At 36.4% G+C, this 22,663-nt stretch overlaps 3 protein-coding genes across 3 annotated transcripts; all 3 read right to left on the bottom strand.

The window, feature by feature from the left end:
* Positions 8,166 to 11,127, bottom strand: LOC107634422 (G-type lectin S-receptor-like serine/threonine-protein kinase LECRK2). The gene has a single exon (XM_016337930.2). It carries the CDS (start codon positions 10,634 to 10,636, stop codon positions 8,222 to 8,224), a length of 2,415 nt encoding a protein of 804 aa, XP_016193416.1. The 5' UTR covers positions 10,637 to 11,127; the 3' UTR covers positions 8,166 to 8,221.
* Positions 11,184 to 16,175, bottom strand: LOC107630435 (G-type lectin S-receptor-like serine/threonine-protein kinase LECRK2). The gene has a single exon (XM_016333555.2). The coding sequence runs from the start codon at positions 13,828 to 13,830 to the stop codon at positions 11,398 to 11,400; it is 2,433 nt and encodes an 810-aa protein (XP_016189041.1). The 5' UTR covers positions 13,831 to 16,175; the 3' UTR covers positions 11,184 to 11,397.
* LOC107633070 lies at positions 20,689 to 21,745 on the bottom strand. Its single transcript, XM_016336702.1, has 2 exons — positions 21,481 to 21,745; positions 20,689 to 21,377 (listed from the first exon to the last, which is right to left on the bottom strand). Exons 1-2 carry the CDS (start codon positions 21,743 to 21,745, stop codon positions 20,689 to 20,691), a joined length of 954 nt encoding a protein of 317 aa, XP_016192188.1.

Below are 22,663 nucleotides of genomic sequence, written 5' to 3'. Positions count from 1 at the left end.
AGTGACTATATATATATATATATATATATAAGAATTTAATGAATAAATTTATCATTATTTTTGTCCAAAAAATACAAAAAATATAGTACAATATTATTGTGCAATTCATAATAATTATTTTATTTTATTTTATTTTTGGACAGAGGACTATTATGTCTAACAGAGAGACACGTTAGGAATTGATTTGTACATTAGTTTTTTTTTTGGGACTAAAATGTCCGTTTTTAAAATTTTTGGAGACTGATTTGAGTAATTACTCTGCCAGAAAATAAACTAAAAGTTGATTTGTCTGCCAGAATAAAACCTTAAAGATTGATCTGTGTATTAATTTTTCTTAGGACTAAAATACCCAATTCTAAAATTCTCCAAAATTGATTTGGGTAATTACTCATTAATTTATTAACATCAATGAATGAATCATATGAACTGTGCATATAACGGACATAGGCAATATTGGATCATAAACAATAAAACAAATTATTACTTATGTGGCAATTCCTCCTTGCCCAACTTCTAATTCCATGTGAAAAGAAAAATGTTAATGTTAATGTTGCTGTCTCCCCTGAGTTGATTAATTATATATGGTTATGTGCATTGTTTCTGTATTACTTTACTTCCAAAGAGGCTAGCAAGTTGGAATAAATTATTTTATTAACCCAGATCATCCATATTGAATTATCAAAAATATAATATGATGCGAAAGCGTACTTTTACTTGTAGAAATCAGAAATTGATGGAAGGATTTGGATCTTGTGGTTCTTTCGATCTTCCTCAACCAAAGCCTTCTATATTCCTAGGTGACTGAACTGCAACATCTTTGATGGGGAAAGAGCAACAAAGGCGGCTTTGGTATATTAGGGACCGAAATCCTGAAGGCCTATTTATATTTGAGCATGACACCCATTAAACCCTAAAGCCCAAATAAAATAGTATCTAAAGTCCAAAAGATAATATATCTAAAATCTAAAAGATAATTATCTAAGGAACAAAAGATAATATTTGGTTTTATTCTCATTTAATTCCAAATCAAAAGTAATAATAACTTATTCAATTTAGCATTTATAACAATAAATGAGATCACCATTATATAAGTCATTTAATTTGAAATAGCATAACTTGTGATTATAATTAATATATATATTGCCCACAAACAAATTAGGAAATTAAAATAATTTCCTAACAATCTCCCACTTGGGCTATACATATATTCTTTCTTGATATAATCACATCTTATAAACTTTATGCGCGTATCTGAATGCTATTTCTCTCATTACTTTAACAATCTGGTCCGTCTCATATATTAGATATGGAACTACCGCAGCTTTTATCACATTAATGTCGTGACTAAATCATGACAATCACCATCCTAATATACTTAACGACATAGATCAAATTTGGATGAGTAATATAGAAATTACATGCCAAATGATCTCATGCATGATTATTTCCAGCTGGTCCAACTTTAAAACTTTATTGAGATCAAATACTACAAATATTGCAATGAAAATTTCACATAACATGAAATAAACCATCAACTTAATTCTGCAGAAAAATAATTCAATTATCTATCATAGGACATATAGCATAAAATAAACTCCCACTAAACCAAGGCATCACAAATATTGACGCCAATTCGAGCAGTGTGCTCATGAAAGACTTTAGGGATCAATCCCTTGGTTAATGGGTCTGCTAGCATATATTCTGTTCCTATATGTTCTATGGAAATCTGTTTTTCTTGAATTTTCTCCTTGACAACTAAGAACTTGATGTCTATATACTTCGATTTTGTCAAGCTCTTATTGTTGTTGGAGTATAGTACTGCTGACTTATTGTCACAAAATATCTTTAATGACCTTTCAATGTCATCCACTATACGAAGCTCAGTGACAAAGTTTCGCAACATATGCCATGAAATCGGAATTAGAGTACCTAATGATCTCCAAATTTTCTGATCTCCGATAAATAAGCATATTATCCTTTGTTCTCTTTAAATAACGCATTATGCGTTTAACAGCTATCCAATTATCCCTGCCCGGATGCTTAAGTATCTACCCAACACTACCACTATAAATGATATATCAGGACGTGTGTAGACTTGAGCATACATTAAGCTCCCTAGTACTAATGCATAAGGTTTATCATGCATTGTTTTCCTCTTAAGATCATTTTTAGGGCATTGTTTTGAGACTGAACTTGTCTCCTTTAGCTACGGGTGTGTCCATTGGTCTACAACTTTCCATGCCATATCTACTTAAAATCTTATCGATATAGTTCTTTTATGATAATCCAAGAATACCTTGAGAGCGATCTCTTAGTATCTCGATTCCTAATACAAAAGAGGCATCACCAAGATCTTTCATATTGAATTTGTTTGATAGAAATTTCTTAGTTTCATGCAACAAGCCTATATCGTTACTGGCAAGTAGAATTCCATCAACATGTAAGACCAAAAAATATATATTTACTCCCACTGAACTTGCAGTATACACACTCATCTATGATATTTCTCTTAAAACCTTGAGGTAATGACTTGATGAACTTGTGATACCATTAACGGAAAGTTTGTTTGAGACCATAGATGGATTTTCTCTTTTCTCTATTGGATCTCCTTAATGACACTTCTTGAGGTTGTTGAGCTTGCTGTATGGGTTAGAATTGAGGAGGATTCTCATTATTTTTCTGTACTGTAGCAGCATCTTAAGCAACAACAATATTCTCATTGTTCTCTTGTACTGTAACTAGATCTATAGTAGGATTTTTATTGTACTTTTGTACTATAACTGTATCTTGAATAATAATAGGCACAAGGTCCTGATCATTGTCAGTTATAAAATCCTCATCAAAAGCAACATTTCTAATGTTTCCTTCCCCCAAACTCAACATCCTCAAGAAATCTCGCATTTTCCATTTCAAAAATAGACCTTGATGCAGAATTGTAAAACTTGTACCCCCGTGAACGCTCAGCGTAACCAACAAAGTAGCAACTAATTGTCCTTGAGTCCAATTTTCTTTCATACGGCCTATAAGGTCGTGCCTTAGCTGGACATCCCCAAATATGCAAATGCTTTATACTGGGCCTTTTCCCAGTCCAAATTTCATATGGGGTTTTGTTAACTGCTTTGCTTGGCACCCTATTAAGGATGTACACTGCAGTCTTTAAGGCTTCTCTTCAGAGTGATTCAGGCAAGGAAGAATGACTAATCATACTTCTCACCATGTCCTTAAGAGTTCGATTCCTTCATTCTGCAACACCATTCATGCTAGGTTTGCCTGTCATGGTGTATTGCAGAACAATACCACACTCCTCTAGGAAAAGAGCAAAAGGCCCGGGACGTTGCTCACCTGAACCATCATATCTTCCATAGTATTCACCACCACGATCAGATTTGATAGCTTTAATTTTCTTTCCAAGTTGAAGTTCAACTTCAGCTTTGAAAGACTTAAAAACATCCAAGACTTGGAACTTTTCATGAATTAAATATAGATACCCGTAACGAGAGTAATCATCTATTAACGTAATAAAGTACCGTTGTCCATTCCAAGAGATAGTAGGGAATGAGCCACATATATCGGTATGTATCAGTTTTAAGACATTTTTAGCTCTCTCGGCACCTAATTTTTTTTTGTTTGTCCTTTTCCCTTTTATGCACTCAATGCAGATTTCAAAGTCTACCAAATTTAGGGGTCCAAGAATTTCATCTGACACAAGCCTCTGAATTCTCTGTTTAGAGATGTGACCTAGGCGTTTGTGCCATAATGATGCCGAATTCTCATTTAGTTTTTGTTTTGTACCCGTTTGCAGTATTTCATTATTATAGGAATTTAAGTCAAGCCTATATAGATTATCCACCAAATGACTAGAGCAAATATTATTCGAATTATAGAAGAGACTGACTTTATTGTCTCCGAACGAACAAAAATAACCTGATTTGTCCAAACGAGAAATAAAAACCAAATTCCGTATAAATGACGGTGCATAAAATGTCTCTAATAAATCCAAGTAAAATTCACTCGTGGAACATAATCTAAAGGTTCCTATAGTTTCGACTGCAACTATATTGTCGTCTGCCACATAAATGTATCTTTCAGCATCACTTGGCGGTCGGCTCCACAGGCAACCCTGCATAGTAACATTTACATGAGTAGTAACAGCAGAATCTACCCACTAAGTATCAACAGGTGCATAACTTAAACTAGACTCAGAACAAACGAAAGTAAGAATTATACCCTTCTTTACACGCCAGGTGGCATATTTTGGTACAATCTTTCTTCATGTGTCCTACCTTCTTACAGAAGAAACAGGTTGAAACTTGATCTTGTTTCTTAGCCTTTTTCCGCTGAGAAGGCATATCCGCAATAGTATCATGCTTTCTTTTATACTAAGAAGATGAAGTTATGTGAGCACTTTCAATCTTATCTTTCTGCAGCCTCTCTTCTTCTTGCACACAGTGAGATATAAGCTTATTTAAGGACCAAGTGTCCTTCAAAGTATTATAACTCACTTTGAATTGCCCAAAGTGTGCACGAAGGGAGATCAAAATGAAATGCACGAGTAAGTCTTCAGACAACTCTAACTTTAGTGCTTTCAATTTTGAAGCAAGATGAGACATTTCCATAATGTACTCCCTTATGTTCCCTTTACTTTTATACCTCATGGAGACAAGTTTGCTCAAAAGACTACTTGCCTCTGCCTTTTCATTCTTAGTAAAGAATTTTTTAACATCCTTTAGGAACTGTTTGGCATCTTTATCTTTAGTAATTGAGTCCCGAAACGCCTCAGGAATTGAGCGTTTCATGATCATAATGCTCATTCGATTGGATCTCTCCCACTTCTCTATTTTAACCTCATTGAGATTTTTCGGAGTGGAAGTGGGTTTCTCCTCTCAAAGAGCTATATCTAAATCCATACAATCGAGGACAATCTCCACGGTATCCTTCTAAACTTTAAAGTTTGAACCATTTATCATAGGAATACTACTAATTTGTGCTAACATTGGTAGCTAAATCCATAGTTTCCGGATTAGAACAAATAAACATGAAGTAAACATTAGTTAAATAATGGAAAAAAATTCATATTAAGATATCTAGAACAACATTAATTTTCAATCTTTGGATAGAAAAATTAACTGTAAGTGATACTCTCATTGCAGTAATTAAATATTGTCAAAATTCCTGTCACACATGAAGCCTTTCTTTGGACCGTCTTAATGCACACATGGAGACTTAAACTTCGCAACCTATTTATTATCGCATATATTTTCTATTAATTGGCCAAACAACAACCTTCCTTTGAGCCGATTATTGACCGCATAATTAATAGAAAATAAACAAAAGTGTGCAATGCTTATTATTTGGCCAAACAATAAACTTCCTTTGGGTCGATTATTTTTCGCATAAATAATGAGTATTACTTTATTCTTAATCAGTTACCCAAATATTTATTTACCATTAATATGTGTATGTAATTCGGCCAAATATAGACCTTTCTTTGGACTGACCAATATTTGCATGAAGTACATATCACTATATTCCTAGTGTTTTAAATAAATCAATTTTCATAAAAGAGGCTACTTTGGCAGCATAATGTTTAATCAATTTATTCTAAAACCAAACCTTTATAAAATAAGTGGGTATAATAATCTAAATTGTTACTAGTTTCCTTTGTAACAATTAAATAATATTTTTTTTATTCAATGAGATAAAATTAACTATCATTATAAAATAAGTGGGTATAATAATCTAAAAATATTAACTATCATTAATATTTTTAATTGTGTGAGATAAAATTTAATAGTATAAGATTAATCATTTTTTTTAATAGTTAAATATTGGCCAAATTTTAATAAAAGTGTTATCCCCTAGATTTATCCATATAAATAAAGGCAACCAAAAAGGCATGGAGGGGATATTTTTACATATATAACCGAATATATACGTATCCATGCACGCACATAATCAAGAACAATTTCATGAAGCGTGCATCAATTTCATATATAATATAAACACGCATATCTATATGTATATTGATCTAATAAAATAAATTGATAATTGAATTATGGATAGCTCTGATATTATTTGTTGGAATAAATTATTTTATTAATCCAGATCATCTATATTGAATCATCAAAAATATAGCATGATGCGGAAGCGCACCTTTACTCGTAGAAATTCAGAAATTGATAGAAGGATTTGGATCTTGTGGTTCTTTCGATCTTTCTCAACCAAAGCCTTCTGTATTCTTAAGTGACTGAACTGCAATTCTTTTGATGGGGAAAGAGCAACAAAGGCGGCTTTGGTATATTGGGGACCGAAACCCTGAATGCCTATTTATATTTGAGTATGACACCCATTAAACCGTAAAACCCAAATAAAATAATATCTAAAGTCCAAAAGATAATATATCTAAAATCCAAAAGATAATTATCTAAGGAACAAAAGATAATATCCGATTTTATTCTCATTTAATTCCAAATCAAAAGTAATAATGACTTATTCAATTTAACATTTATAACAATAAATGAGATCACCATTATATAAGTCATTTAATTTAAAATAGCATAATTTATTATTATAATTAATATATGTATTACACACAAACAAATTAGGAAATTAAAATAATTTCCTAACATTAGTTTGCTTCTTGTCTGAATAAGTTTAGACTCTAACGAAACAAAAACTAACGAGTATGCATGGCTGAAACTAGAATAGAACAATACTTCAAAGGAATGCAACTTCAACTTGGCATTTACTTGATCAAGGCTAATAAAGAGTCAGTTATAGCGGGATTTAATCCTTTTTTAAGTACGTCACAAGAGTACAATTCGTTAGTTAGTTAGCTTCCATTGATTGAGTGCTAATGTCACACGTTACATTGGCTGATTGGCATTTGACATTGCCATACGTAGTAGTATTCTAACATAGCTTTGCTGTTCCAAAATCAGATCCAAAAGTTTCAGAAAAGAGAAGGAAAACAAGACCCAATAACAAAAACTAGCATTAAGGAGGGGAAAAAATGGGGTATCCAGGACAAAAGAAAATAGCAAAATATTTTACTCACCAAATTTTGAAAATAGGAGTCAGATTTCAAATTTTCTGAAATTCGACAAAATAAATTGAAGTCCTACTATTTTAAGAGATTGTAAGTTGGTTTGAGAATGAGTTACATTAGATCTCTAGTTTCTTTGTTTGATTTATTATCAATCAGAATATTTGAAATCTAAAGCATAAAAATGACAATGCAAACTAGTAGTACAATTTAGAAATTTTTAGATACATCCGTTTATCTAAGAGTAGTTTCATAAAATAATATTCAAAATAGCGAAAAAGGGTAGCAATAAAATAACACAAAGATCATAAAAGTGAGAATATGGATCATTGCTTAGTTATAGTAAGAGAAAAGAACGAAGGAATGAATGAATGAATGATATGTGTGCCGTGTTCTTCACTTGATTCATCCTATGGCTGTGGCGTGTTGCTGAACTGTAACTGTATTATCAAGTCTCATGTGTTGAAGCAAAAATAACAAGAGCATTGAGTTGGTTGAAAATAATATAGGTTGATTTCACTGTCAAACACTAATATTAGAATAGAGCCTGAACAATTATTTTCTGTAGTCTTCATTTTCCTCTCAAACGTCACTGTTTATATATTATGTGGAAGATTTTGAGTCAGTATCTAAGAGACTAAAATTATTATAATGAACCAATAAATAATCAAATCACCCATAAATTCATAACATGAACACAAAAACCAGCCACCGAGTTATGCCGTGTTCTACACTTGAAAGAACCCTTCAATTCATCCTATGGCTATGATGCAATGCTCCAGTCAAACTCAATGATCTTGACTTCACTATCAAAATCACTACTCATATTCTCTCTGAAAATTTTACCTTCTTTTATTCATTTCTATTTTATATTAACAAAGTAAACATTAAAATGACATGTTTGTGATTATTATGCTTATAATAGATTAACAGTACAATTCATATATCACAAACTGTAGTGTCTTGAACTTCTGATCATCAATTCAAAAGCAGTGGTTTTGATAAAACATTAATTATCATGGGAATTACATTAGCTTCTTTCTTGTACCTTGTTATATATCTCAACACCACCGAGAACAATTGAAAGAATTTGAAACGCACTAAACAGAAGACAAACATATAAACTGAAAAACACAAAGACACATCAATATTATTTCCCACAGTGCAGAAGAGAATTTACATAGAAATAGAGGTTGTTGGACAAGGAGGAATAGCTACATCAGTAACCCCTTCTAACATCAACACCACACTCTTCATTGTTGGCCGGAGAGCAGGCTCATCTTGGATACACCACAGTGCTACCTTCACCATATTTTCCAAAACATTCTTATCCACTATTTCCCTAGGAACTAGCTTATGCAACTCTTTAGCAACAAAGCAGTTATAGGTCCAGCTAGAGAGAAGAATCTCCTCTGGTACAGAAACGCTAATTTCGATGTTCCTTCTGCAGCATATAACTTCCAGCAGCACAACACCATAGCTGTAAACATCTGCCTTCACTGATATTGGGGTGTTCTTGTGCCATTCTGGAGCCACATACCCTCTTGTCCCTCTAATCCCTGTGAAGGTTCTCGTTTGATCTGGCATTAAGAGTTTTGCTAGACCAAAATCAGATATTTTTGCAGTCCAAAATTCATCCATCAAGATATTTTGAGGCTTTATGTCACAGTGAATAATGGGTGCCTCACACTCTTCATGGAGATAAAGGATCCCTCTTGCAATATCCAGTGCTATTCTCACTCTCTCATGCCAATCAGGACGCTTTTCACCCCCAAAGATGAGCTTTCCAAGGGAACCATTACTCATGTATTCATAGACCAGAAGCCTCTTGGGACCCTCGGCACAAAATCCCAGCAAGCGAACAAGGTTCCTGTGATGTGTTTTTCCGATGGCTCGCACCTCTGCTTGGAACTCTCTTTCTCCTTCTTCAACTAGCTTCTCTAGTCTCTTCACTGCAATGGATCTTCTACTTTTGTATAAGCTGCCTTTGTAGACTGCTCCAAAAGAACCCTTACCCAGCTCTTGCTTGAAACCGTTTGTTGCCCGCTTCAGTTCACTATATGAAAATCTTCTCAAGGCCACTTCTTCATTTAGGCCTAAGTTCCCAGTCTCCATCTGCCTCTGAAGCCTTAGAACTCGAGTCTTGTAAATCAGGTGGCAAGAGATGGTGATCATTGAGCATAAAAGAAGAGTGAACACCGATGTGATGACAATGATAGTGACAACTGCTTTGTTGCTAGTACTCCTGATTGGGAGAGACATGAATACATCATTAGGATTCCTGCTTTTATGGGTGATATTTCCCACCTTTAAGAACATTGTGCTGGCTGTGGCTGAGAACTCTTCAACTCTCCTTGAGACATATCTGAAAGGCATCCCTTGTTTCAAGCATTTCCCGTTCTCATAAAGGGCACCCCAACAGTTGCAATCAGCCAAACAAGAATCAGAGCATTCTTGTTCGTGCTCCATATCGGCCCCGGAATAAGCGTGATCATCCCATTGAATATCTAGCATGGTGACCATGTTATAATAGGCTGCAGCTGCGCTGCCTTTCTCACCTCTACACTCTGCAATTGAGAAGTTCCTTTTGCAGCCAAGAGTGGGTTGATCTGGCTCTATAAAGTCGAAACCTTCAAGACAATAGCAGTAGGGTTTGTCGTCGTTGAATGTACAGTAGCTGTTAAAGCCGCAGTAACCCTTTACCTCACATCCGTCATCCCATGGCCACTGTGAAACTTTCTTGGACACACTACCTTTATCATGAGCATACAGCCTGAAAACCCCATCAGGGTCCAGGGTTGCACGATAAATGGTCTGGTTGCTGCCGACACTATCGCCAGATAAAGGTCCATAATGGCTCGAAATAACACTATTGCTACCATTCTTGGACACCAGCAAACCTGTTTTGTTGAGGTAAAGATAAGCTTTGCCTTTGACTATCTTATCATTATATAATGGAGTACCTTGCGGCCAGTAAGCATCCCTTGTTGTGTCAGTTGTATGTGCTGGATACAGACCAAAGTCTCCATCATCCTGTATCTTAAGGCGAAATCGTCCACTTGAATGATTGGTATCTGAAGAACTAGACAATAATTGACCTCCAGAAGGTAGAGATTGACCACCTAACATAGTATCGGTTGGGAAATCAAAACTCTGCCATATGATGCCATAAGTCTGGTTATATAGTACAAAGTTTCCAGAATCGAGCAGGGAGGCATAGGAAGCAGTTGCATTAGCAAAGAGCATCTCTTTTCCTTGTTCTGTTTGCACAACAAATTTACCTTGTGCAGTCAGCTGTAGAGTTGCATTTGAAGTAACTGGTGGATCGTCTCGGTTTGCAGTCCATACCACCGTATTGTTCTTCGCATCAACCAACCAGATTCCAACGGCATAGCCACTACCTTGCTTATAAAAGCCAAATGCAAATTGGCCAGAAGAAGAAGACCAGTGAGTAGGGTTAGTGGCAGGGTGAAGTGAGGAACCGGGTGTTATCTTTGTAACTGGAACTTGTGTTTCTGTTGTTCTTCCTACATAACATAAGGACAGGAGCAATAGGAAGATACCAACGGCACTTGCAGAAAGAGTATTCATAACTACTCAAATCAGTACTTTGGTCTTGATAACAAGAGATGCAAACTGGCTCATAACATCATTGCCTTTCATGCTTTGAGCTTTATAGGAAATGCCATACAAAGACCTTGCTTCATCTATAACCACTCAAATCAACATCAAGTGGAAAACTAGCAATAGTGCAAACAAATAAGACCAAAATTTCTTGGACCAGTTGTGGAAAGACACCTAGTGAAGAAAAGCCTAAGAAGCTTTCTAACTAGACAATGAACGTCAATCTTCATTATCACACATTTGGAGTATCTTCCACGGTCTTTAGACCTGGTAAACAAGGAACTCATACATTATTTTGTTAAAGCTCAATGAGACCATGGACTCGGTCAAAGTTTCGAGTTAGTGAATCCCCTGTTGAACCGCATGAATCAAATATGAATATAACATGTAAATTACCCATGTAATGCAGGGGAAGATTCATCGATTTAAATCCAAAGTGTGATAATATATTAATGAACATTTGTGTCTATGATAATGATTCCATATATAATAGAGTAGCGTAACCAAACGTTTTGAAGCTGTAGAAATGAAAAACTAATATTATTATTATGTGAATCTCCACTGGCATACATGTAAATACAATTTATAAACAACTGTTATTATTATATGCAATATGAAAACATAAACCTTTCTTTTTATGTACTCCCATGGATGGCACGACAAGTACAAACGCTACACACAACATGGATGACAAGAACAACATAAAAATGGACGGTGGTGTCCCTAGATTATTCAACAAAGAAGGCTGGAGAGGGAGGAACCGGAATATCTTTCAGTCCTTCCAACATTAAGATCACATCCTTCATTGTCGGACGAAGAGATGGTTTGTCTTGAACACACCACAACCCCAACTTCACCATTCTTTCAAGTATTTTCCAATCTACATCTTCGCCTTCATCATCTGCCACAAGCTTATTCAACTGCCCCGCCGCATAGCATTTATATACCCAGCTGGAAAGAACTATCTCTTCTGGTGATGCAACATTCATATCAATACTGCTTCTACGGAATGCAATCTCCAGTAACACCACCCCAAAACTATAAACATCAGCTTTAACTGACACTGATTCATCCTTCTGCCATTCAGGTGCCAAGTACCTACTTCTCTTGTCATCCATTTTCTTCATTCTTGAATAGCTGGGTTTCAACAGCCTTGCAAATCCAAAATCGGATATCTTTGCAGTCCACACTTCATCCATGAGTATATTCTGAGGCTTTATGTTGCAGTGGATAATCCGAACATCACACTCCTCATGCAGATACAAGACTCCCCTAGCCACGTCTAATGCAATCTTTAATCTCTCTTTCCAAGCCATAGTCATATGAGACTTGAAGAGAAGATCTGCAAGAGACCCATTGCTGAGATATTCAAAAACAAGAAGCTTCCTGGATCCATCAATGCAGAAACCAATGAGCTTCACCAGATTCCTATGATGAGTTCGAGCAATGGCTGTGATTTCTGCTTGGAATTCCCTCTCCCCTTCATCAACAAATTTCTCAAGTCTCCTCACAGCAACCCTTCTGTTACTGTCACCAATTGTGCCTCTATAAACCGCTCCAAAAGATCCTCTGCCTATCTCCTCTGCAAAGCCTCCAGTTGATTTCACAAGTTCATCAAAGGAAAATGAACGCAAGGAACATTCTTCTACAAATCCTAGATTTTCACTTGCAGATAATATTGCATACCTATGAACTTGATGCCTGTAAATGATGAAAATATACAATACAAAGACCAAACCAAAAAACGAAATCCAACCCAGGGTAAGGGACAGAATCATTATAAGACTTCTCTTGTCATCAACAAAGACGCAGGGCTTTGTTGGAGATAGAGCAGTTTGGTTTGAAGTAGGACTTAGGACAATTCCTGAAGGCATCTTCACGAAGGCCGTCATTGATGCATCTTTAGAGCTTCTGCCATATAGAAGTGGAAGCTTATATTTTTCGCAGATGCCGCTCTTATATAACACCGCCCTGCAATCACAGTCTTTCCGACAAGACTTCTTGCAAGTTTCCATCTCTATTGGCACAACCAAATAAGGAGAACCACCCCAGTAGATATCCTTTAAGGAAGTCATATTGTACATCATTGTTGGGTCCTCTATGCTCTCACAATTATCTTTGCTGTGGTTCTGTTCGCAGTCGAGAAACCTGGTATCGTTACCACCACTCTTGATAGGGATGAAACCGGGATAACACTGACACATGACTTTGTCGCTCTTGATGAAGCAGTAACTGTTCAAGCCACAAAGTGGGACTTGACATTTATCCCCCTCCACGGCTTTCCACAGCGTTTGCACACCTGAGCTAGTATTTCCCTCGAATTGGTGAGCATACAGTCTGAAGTCCCCATCTTCATCAAGTGTAGCACGGTAGATAAAAGTTGCATTCTTTGACTTGTCTGTGAGGTTCTTGCTACTAGCTAAACACTCCAGTTCAGAACCAGAGGAATAATCTTTTAGGCAAAGCGAACCTTCAATGCTAAGACTGAGCTGTAGATAACCATAACCTTCAAAGTATGTGTTTTTAGCCCAATAAGCATCCTCCGGTTCACATGTGCTGTTCACACGGCAAGCAGCTAGGTGTTCATCAAGCTGCCTGCTTAGCAAAAAATGTCCACTCGAATGGTCTGATTGTGACACACTAGAGACCAGGCCCATTCCACCTGTTAAATTCTGGCCACCTAATATGGTGTCACTTGGGTCACCGAAACTACTCCATAACATACTAAAATTCTTATCATAAAGCACAAAGTTGCCAGAATCAAGCATAGATGCTGAAGCCACTTCTACTTTAGCCTGATGTAAAAAATAAAGTGGAATGAGAAACTCTGGGTCTTCATTTTCTTGCAGAAGAAGTAGCCCGTCTTCTTTGGTCAATCTCAATGTGGAATTTGAAGACATTGATGGACTATAAGGATGATAAGTCCACACAATTGTGTGTTTAGGTTGAGTAAGCAGCCATATTCCAACAGCATAGCTGTTACCGTGAGGGTAAAAGCCAAAAGCAAAGAGGCCAGAACGTGAAGACCATGAAGTATTTTTGCCTGTAGGAGAGATCGTAGATCCTATAGGAATGAGGTGGGTGTGGTTTGTCTCAGCTGTGGTTTCATTTGCAAATAGCATCAACAACACTAGCAATAACAGAGCAGGTGTTGATGCCATAGGATTTTGTGGAGTCTTAACTATTCTGAAATGAGAATGATTCTTAGTGATGAACTCACTAGCCAAAACACAACAGTTAAGTAAGGCTCAGGCTCCATTACAGGAGTTGACTGACTCTCATGCATTGCTGAGTCTCACTCCCAAATTCCACACATGATGCAGAAAGGAGTGGTCCACACTCCACATTCCGTGTGGAAATTAAAATCATGCAATATGCATCAAGTCATGAGCCGTGTCATGCAGGAGATTGGTTCCAAATCTTGGACACAAAACTAGCAAGTCCTCTAAGAATTAACTTTTGTCTTTACACATTGTTGACTTAAGCCAATCTTTATTTCTGAGAAATTATACTTACAAATCCAGATTTGCCTAAACTACACCCAATTCCTCCTTGGTTTTTCAATATATATTAACCCCCTTAATATGGTTTGTTTTAATATAAAATACCAAAATTATCCTTGCACTCATCTTCACCTCCTCCTGCTCCGCCCCATCCCACAGTCCCACACTCACCCTCCTCCACTCCCTTTCCCACCACCACAAGCACCGTCAGCCACCCTCTACATTATCTTTCATTACATGAATTTGAGAATAAAAAATTAAAAAAAAAAAACATCACGCACATTAACATGATCTGACAGCAAAAAGAATTACAACTAAGAATTAACTGAACTAAAGCTCAAACAGCGAAATTCACACATTAAAAAAATAAAATAAAAAGAGAAAAAATTATAAGTTGAAAAAGAAAGACCTGAATGCGATTTTCTCAAGCGTGGAACAAACAATACCGTTGATTATGGTGTCAAAATTACAGAAATTAATTGAAACTACAGTGGGATAAATATTATATTATTTAAAAATTAATTAAAAAATATATATAAACTAATGTTAAATTTGACGTGTTTAAAAATGTAAAAAAGTGACCATAGGGACCATAGGGTTTAGAAGTGCTCTGCTAGGGTTTAGTAGGGTAATCCTAATTCTTACTTGTGAGAGTGAGTGTGAGTGATCAAGCAAGATTCAACCTGTGAGTGAGTAATCAAAACTTAACCTGCCAGCGTGCGTGAGCAATAAAGTTTCAACCAGTGAGAGTGAGTGTGAGTGATCAAGTCTCAGGATGGCAGCCAATGCTGCTACAACAGAAGACAAAACTGACATGGAAGACGCAATAATCACAATCGATGAGAAGGATATACAAGTAGAGGTGGAAAAGTGTTCAAAAAGCTTGATAGGAAGACTCTTGGCAGACAGCCTTTTTCATTGGCACAATTGAACCTGCTATTCAAGCAATATGGAGACGTCCAAAAGGATTTAAAGTTGTGGACACAGGAAGAAATCTTTTCCAATTGTTTTTTGAAGAAGAAAAAGATGTCGTCAGAATCGAAAGATGAGTACCATGACTGCTTAAAAATTACATATTAAATCTAAAATGGTAAAAGAAGGATGAAGTTATAGAAGATTCAAAATTTTCAAAAGTCCCAATTTGGATCCAAATATAGGAATTACCGGAGCACTACAAAACAAAAAAACTGGGACGAAAATTGGAGAGTGCTATTGGGAACGTCTTGAATGTTGATTTCTTCTATGTGAAAGGCAGGGAGAACTGCATTATAAAAGTCCAAAATAAGTCTCAACATTACAAAACCACTTAAGAGAACACTCAAGATTGCCGACCCCAACAAAAAGGTGCTGGAGGTCTCACTCAAGTACGAAAAAATTGGTAACTTTTGCAATTATTGTGGATACATAGGCCATGAAACACGAGGATGCACCATCCAAATTGAAGATTCAATTAGAGGAGAAGTTAAAGAAGAAAAATGGGGTGATTGGCTAAAATCTGACCAAGGAGGAAAAAGAGAAACAATAGTGAGAGATAAAAAGGATCAAAACACAGGTACAGGAGAACGAAGTGGACATTCAAGGTCACAACAACCGATTCCAATAAATTTCATCAACAATCTTTCTAGTCTCTCAATGAAGTCCAAAGGAAGAAGAATCTGCGAAGGTGAGAATAAGGAGCTAGAGAGTAGCACTAATTCACAATCTCTTATTCTTATTAAAGAATCTGCATGCTACAACCGAAATTCTGAGGTGATGCAAGGAATGTCCAATGACCGAATACAGGGAGAAAAAGCAAGTATAAAAGACCTACCAACAAACTTTGTTTTTGGGGCAACAAATCAGCAATCAGAACAACAACGGAATAAAAGACTACTATGAAACAATAGGATGGAAGAAGCTTCATTAAGGTGGCAGGTGCTAAAAGAAGATCAAAAGAACCTAGAATTCCAAGCAATCACAAGAAACAATACCCAGAAAAAGAGGAGAATCTAATAAAGGAGAGGGTGCCACCCCACAATTAACACCCGAGTGTCCGTAAAGATGATGATGTGAAACTGTTGGAGTTTAAAAGATTCTCTGACAATTCATAGCATAAAAGGGATTTGTAAATCCCATTCTCTCGAGGTAATATTTTTATGTGAAACAAAAAATATTATCTCGGTAGTTAAAGAGCATTGTGGCAAGATTGGTTTTAAGCAAATCTATTGTGTGGAGTCGAGAGGCACAGTAGGAGGCCTTGTTCTTGCTTGAAAGGACAATGTGGAAGTAAATATTTTGCATACAAAAGACTACTTAATCATGTTCACTTGGGCAGATCCAATTCTATAGAAAATTTGGAAAGTTGTAGCAATACATTTGCATGCCGAGGAAAATACAAGAACTGAACAATTCAAGAAAATACTAGAATTAAAAGGAGAAACAAATAAACCTTTCTTGGCAATTGGTGACTTTAATGCAATCTCAACTTTTCATGAGAAAGAAGGGGAGAATGAAATCAACTTCCTCCATTAACTCCTTCAATAGTTTCATTAACGAAGGTGAGATGGTTGACTTGGGATATGTAGGGAGGAAATTCATATGGAGCAATAGACAATTCAGAGGTCATTTTATTCGTGAAAGACTAGACAGAGGCTTGCAGTCACTTTCCCTAAAAAACAACTACCCAAGAGCTTCCATTATTCACTTGGAGGATACAGGCTTAGATCACAGCCCAATTATGCTAGTTTCTAATAGTGAGGTGAGAAGAGCAAAAAGAAGGTTCCGGTTCTAAGAATGATGGTGTGAAAGCGAGAAAGTGACAAATATTGTAAAAGAAGCATGGCGGACTAGAATACAAGGGTCCCCAATGTTTAAACTGCATTGCAAGCTGAAAAGATGTAGACATATGTTGGCAGAGTGACAAAAATCCAGTATACACAACTCTAAAAAATTCATAATAGACCTAAAGGAGAAATTGGATACAGCAAAAGGAGGTGGAAGGGAGGTGGATAGACGGAAAATTCTGGAGCTAGAGGAAGAATTGACCGAGGCCTATGTGATGGAAGAAAGATATTGGAAGGAGAAATCAATAGTCCAATGGCTAAAATGGGGTAACCAGAGTACGAAATTCTTCCATACAAAATTTCAGTACAGAATAAGAAAAAACCGAATTAACAAATTGCATGACAGTATAAATCATGGCAAAAAAAATAGCCCAGATAGTCCAAGAGTACTTTGAAAATCTATTCACAACCTCAAACCCGAGAGATGCTAATATCAAACTTTAATCTATGAGCAAAAAGGTGAATGAGGGCACAAATAGAACACTTACAAGAAGAGTAATGGAGAAAGAGATCAAGATAGCCACTTTTTCCATCAATCCCTTCTCAGCGCCAGGAGAAAATGGTTTCACAGCCAAATTCTTCCAACACTTTTGGAAAATAATCAAGATGGATGTAATTGATGCAACCACAAGTTTCTTCGTAGGGGGGTTGCTGCGAGCTATGAACCATACCCAGATATGCCTGATTCCCAAGATACAGAACGCAAAAAACATGACACAAATACGGCCAATTAGCCTGAGCCGTGTGTTCTACAAAATTATCTCCAAAACCTTAATTCACCGGATGCAAGGGATCCTCAATGGAATCATTAGTGACAATCAGAGTGTATTTATTAAAGGCAGACTAATCAGCGATAATGTGCTCATAGGTCAAGAGTTTATGCACTATTTGAAGAACAAGCGCCATCGTGATTACGAAATGACAGTAAAACTGGATATGAGCAAGACATATGATAGAGTAAAATTGTGTTTTGTCTGGGACCTTATGGAAAGACTTGGGTTATGTGATAAATGGATCGGTTGGATAAAGGAATGTGTCACTACGGCATCCTACACTGTTACTGTGGAAGGTCAACCATATGATTTTTTTAAACCATCCCGGGGCTTGCATCAAGAGGACCCCCTCTCCCTCTATCTTTTTCTAATTTATGCAGAAGGATTTTTCCATCTGCTCCACAGAGGAGAACAAAGACAAGAGATATCTGGTGTAAGACTTAATTCAAGATGTCCTAAAATCAACCACCTATTCTTTGCAGATAATTCGATTCTTTTTTGTAAGGCAACACAACAGGAATGCTAGAGATTACTTGAGGTGCTGGAAGTCTATGGCGACATTAGTGGGCAACTAGTGAATTTAAATAAATCCTCCGCTTACTTTAGTTCAAACACTCCAACTTAGACCCGAGATTCACTAGCACAGACTCTACAAATTTCTCATGTGGGTAATCAAAACAGGTATCTAGGTCTGCCAGCAGTGGTACATAGGTCCAAGAAATAGACGTTTGCATACATTAAGGATAAGGGACAGAAGAGGCTGCAATCCTGGAAAAGATCTTTACTGTCACTGAGCAGAAGGGATGTGGTAGTAAAGGCAGTGGCTACAGCTATCCCAATCTACACATTGAGCTGTTTCAAACTCCCTGACACAATGATTGATGAGCTGCAGGGGAAAATCATGGATTTTTGGTGGGGACAACGCGGTGAGGAAAGAAAACAGAGGTGGATAAAATGGGACATAGTTTGTCGGGACAAGAAGATAGGAGGAATAGGCTTTAAGAACTTAAAAGCCTTCAATCTAGCTATGTTGATTAAACAAGATTGGAGATTGTTAACAAAGCCTAATTCTCTAGTGAGCAAGATATACAAAAGCAAGTATTATAGATTTTCATCTTTCTAGAACTAGAACCGGGACAGAACCCATCATGGGCCTGAAGAAGCCTATTGAAAAGTAGGAAAGTACTAGAGAAAGGAGTAAGGTAGAGAGTGGGCAGAGAGATATCAATCAACATTTATGAGGAGTCATGCCTCAAACTATTCAACCAAATCTCAATCCATCAACAAATCGACTCTCAATTAGATTTAAGATGGGTAAATCAATTACTCAACAACAACAGGTAATGCAATGCAGAACTCATCAGAAACTATTTCAGGGAAGACATAGCCTTAGCAATCATGCAAACAGAAATAGAAGAATCTGAGGAAGACTACATTACCTGGAGCCGCAACTCCAAAGGACAATATACGGTGACTTTTCATTTCTACCATCCACCGGCAGAACATCTCCCTGAAATCTGCAAACAAAAAAGCCTTTAGACAAACTTGTGGGAGCTTCAATGCCCAGCAAAAGTGCGAATATTCTTGTGGAAGGCCCTTCACGGTGTCCTCCCTATGCAACAAAAGCTCTATTGCCATTTTTCGGTCATAAATGAAAGTTGTCCCAGATGTCCGAACTTAGGAGAAATAATTATCCATTGCTTAATTGAATGTCTGCAGGCAATGCACACATGGAGAAAAGCTGGATTCGGAGATTGGTGGAGGCAAGGAACAAGGGAAAATGAGCCCCGGAGGTAGTGGTTAAAATTAGTGGAAGAATTGTGTCGGAGACGAGAACGGAAGAAAAGTATGGCATTGACAGCAATAATTATGTGGAGACTATGGGTAAATAAGAACCTATAAATTTTTGAAAATAAGGAAAGCACTCTTGACCTTATTAGCACATTAGCCATGGAATTGGTAGAATAATTCTAAAGGAGTTGAAGATGCTAAAACCTTTCATCTCTTTTTTAAGTTGTTAACTTTATTAATAATTTCAATTGGGTATCGCATTTAGTTTATGCTGGTTGTTCTAATGTAGGACCCTCCTATTTTATGTATTGATTTTACTAATAAATGAATACATTACTATTTTGGAGAAAAAAAATTGATATGTGTTTTAATATAAAAAAATTTTGAAATTGGAGCTATATAAATTTATATTTTTATTTAGGTAAAACACTTATATAAACCAAACCAATGTCAATATTATATGAATTACTCAAATCAAATAATATTACATGAATGTCTCTAATTCGAATTATACAATAGAGTAGTAAATCGAAACACATGGGTTCGAATTATATGGAAATATTATTTTAAATATAAATCGAATTAGTTAAATTCAAATCATACATTATAGTACCAAATCGAATCAATGTGATTGAACTAGTATAGAACAATATAAATCGAATCAGCTTGATTCGATTTATTACTTATAACAGATTATTGACATTTACTACTTTTAAGTTAATTGTTTATACTAACTTTAAAACATAAATGTTAATAAGGAAATACTCTCCATTTGGAGTCAAATAAAATATCAAAAAAATCAAAACGAAGAAGACTAGAAATTCAATTTTTGTGTTTTAGTTCAAATTTTAGAAAAATTATATTTTTATAAACTTATGAATTTAAAACGGAATATTAGATTATTTTTAAAAATTTATTAAAAATTATCCTTTGACTCATTAGCATCTAAAAAATTATTACCGGAACTTTTGATGTTGAAAAAATTAATATAAAGTATAGCCCTCCAAGATAACATAGGAGTTAAAACTTGAATTTTTTTTCAGAGTCAGAAGTAACAGATAGTTATACATTATAAAATGACCAACTATATCTATACAATATGTAATTTGACCAACTATATATATACTGAATTATAAAATGACCAATATGTATTTGTCCAGATGTCCTTGGCAAGCTAAGCACTCGAACAAGTCTTTGGCTACGATACACTCATCAGTAGTGTGCTCATGCTTCTGGTTAAAAGTATAGTACTTTGTCTTGTCCACATCCTTTGTATCTTGGTAGGTTCCGGCCTTTCGAGGAGGGTTGATTAGCTTGGTATTTAGTATTTCCTTGATGATTTCCTCCCTCTTGGTGTTCAATTGAGTATAGGAATCGTAGCGCGGCGCCAACCAAAAAGGTTTCTTGTTGTCCTGAACTTTTTCTTCATCTTTATTGTTTAAATTCTTTTCAGATTTCTGAGTTTGGCACAGTTCTTCAATTTCTATTAGACCCTTAGCCTTCTCCCTAAACTCGGCCAAGGTTTTAAGTTTGGCCACTGTAATGGCTTCTTGGAACTTTTCCGGGCAAAGTCCGCTCTTTATAGCATGCAGATGCACCTTAGGATGGAGGTTTGGAAAGCTCATTGCTACTTTAGTGAAGTGTGTGATATAGTCCTTTAAACTTTTGTGCTGCCCTTCTTTGACGGTGTTCAGATAGTCGAAATCATGTAAATAGATGGAAGATGCAGCGAACTGATACTCGAATTGTTTGGCGAGCTCATAAAAGTGTGAAATTGAATCTACATGAAAAGATGAAAACCAATCAAGTGTAGGACCGTCTAAAAAATGTAGGAAAACAACGACATGAAATAGAATCCGAAGCACTGTTCACTATCATCATAGATTAGAATATCTTGACATTTTTTTTAGGATCTCCCATGCCATCGTAGGGAGTCAATGTGAGTGGTAACGTGAAGTTTCTAGGCAGCATAAAATTCATCATGTCAGCTATGAATGGTCTAGCAGCGTTGTCCAATTTGTCATCGTCATCGTTTTGTTGGTTTTTCTCTGGTTGTTGATTTTCATATATGTGTGTTGGGTCAGAATTTTCTTCATCGTCTTCCCATTGCTCATTATCATTATTTTCAATCCAAGCATTTGTTAACTCGACTATTTGATTTTCCATTCGTTGGTTTTCCTCCGCCATATGCTGATAAGCTTGTTGTAACTCTGTTATTGGTGCACGAAATTGTGATGTCCAGGCTCAAACGATCCCTGACAACGTGAGCAACTTGGTACGTGTAATCGTGATTACACTTTGATTATGTAAAACTCATGGCTCTTTCTTTCCCTGGCAATGGCGCCAAGAACATGGTGCCAATACCATGGTTCACAACTTCGATACAACTAACCAGCAAGTGCACTGGGTCGTCCAAGTAATACCTCACGTGAGTAAGGGTCGAATCCCACGGAGATTGTTGGTATGAAGCAAGCTATGGTCACCTTGCAAATCTCAGTTAGGCAGATATAAATTGATAATGGTGTTTTCGAATAATAATTAATAGAATGAAAGAAGGATAGAAATACTTATGTAAATTACTGGTGAGAATTTCAGATAAGCGAATAGAGATGCTTTTGTTCCTCTGAACCTCTGCTTTCCTGCTATCTTCATCCAATCAGTCTTATTCCTTTCCATGGCTGGCTTTATGCAAGGGCATCACCGTTGTCAGTGGCTACATCCCCTCCTCTCAGTAAATAATATGCTAACATGCTCTGTCACAGCACGGCTATTCATCTGTCGGTTCTCGATCATGTCGGAATAGAATCCATTGATTCTTTTGCGTCTGTCACTAACGCCCAGCAATCGCGAGTTTGAAGCTCGTCACAGTCATTCAATCATTGAATCCTACTCGGAATACCACAGACAAGGTTTAGACTTTCCGGATTCTCTTGAATGCCGCCATCATTCTAGCTTACGCCACGAAGATTCTGATGAGGAAATCTAAGAGATATTCATTCTAGCTTATTTCATGTAGAACGGAAGTATTTGTCAGGCACGTGTTCATAGGGGAGAATGGTGATGAGCGTCACATATAATCATCACCTTCATCACGTTCTTGGGTGC

Source organism: Arachis ipaensis, chromosome B03 (genome assembly GCF_000816755.2).
Source record: "Arachis ipaensis cultivar K30076 chromosome B03, Araip1.1, whole genome shotgun sequence".
NCBI classification, from domain to species: Eukaryota; Viridiplantae; Streptophyta; class Magnoliopsida; order Fabales; family Fabaceae; genus Arachis; species Arachis ipaensis.
Note: the sequence above shows the minus strand (reverse complement) of the source record. Positions and strands in the feature narration are given on the sequence as shown.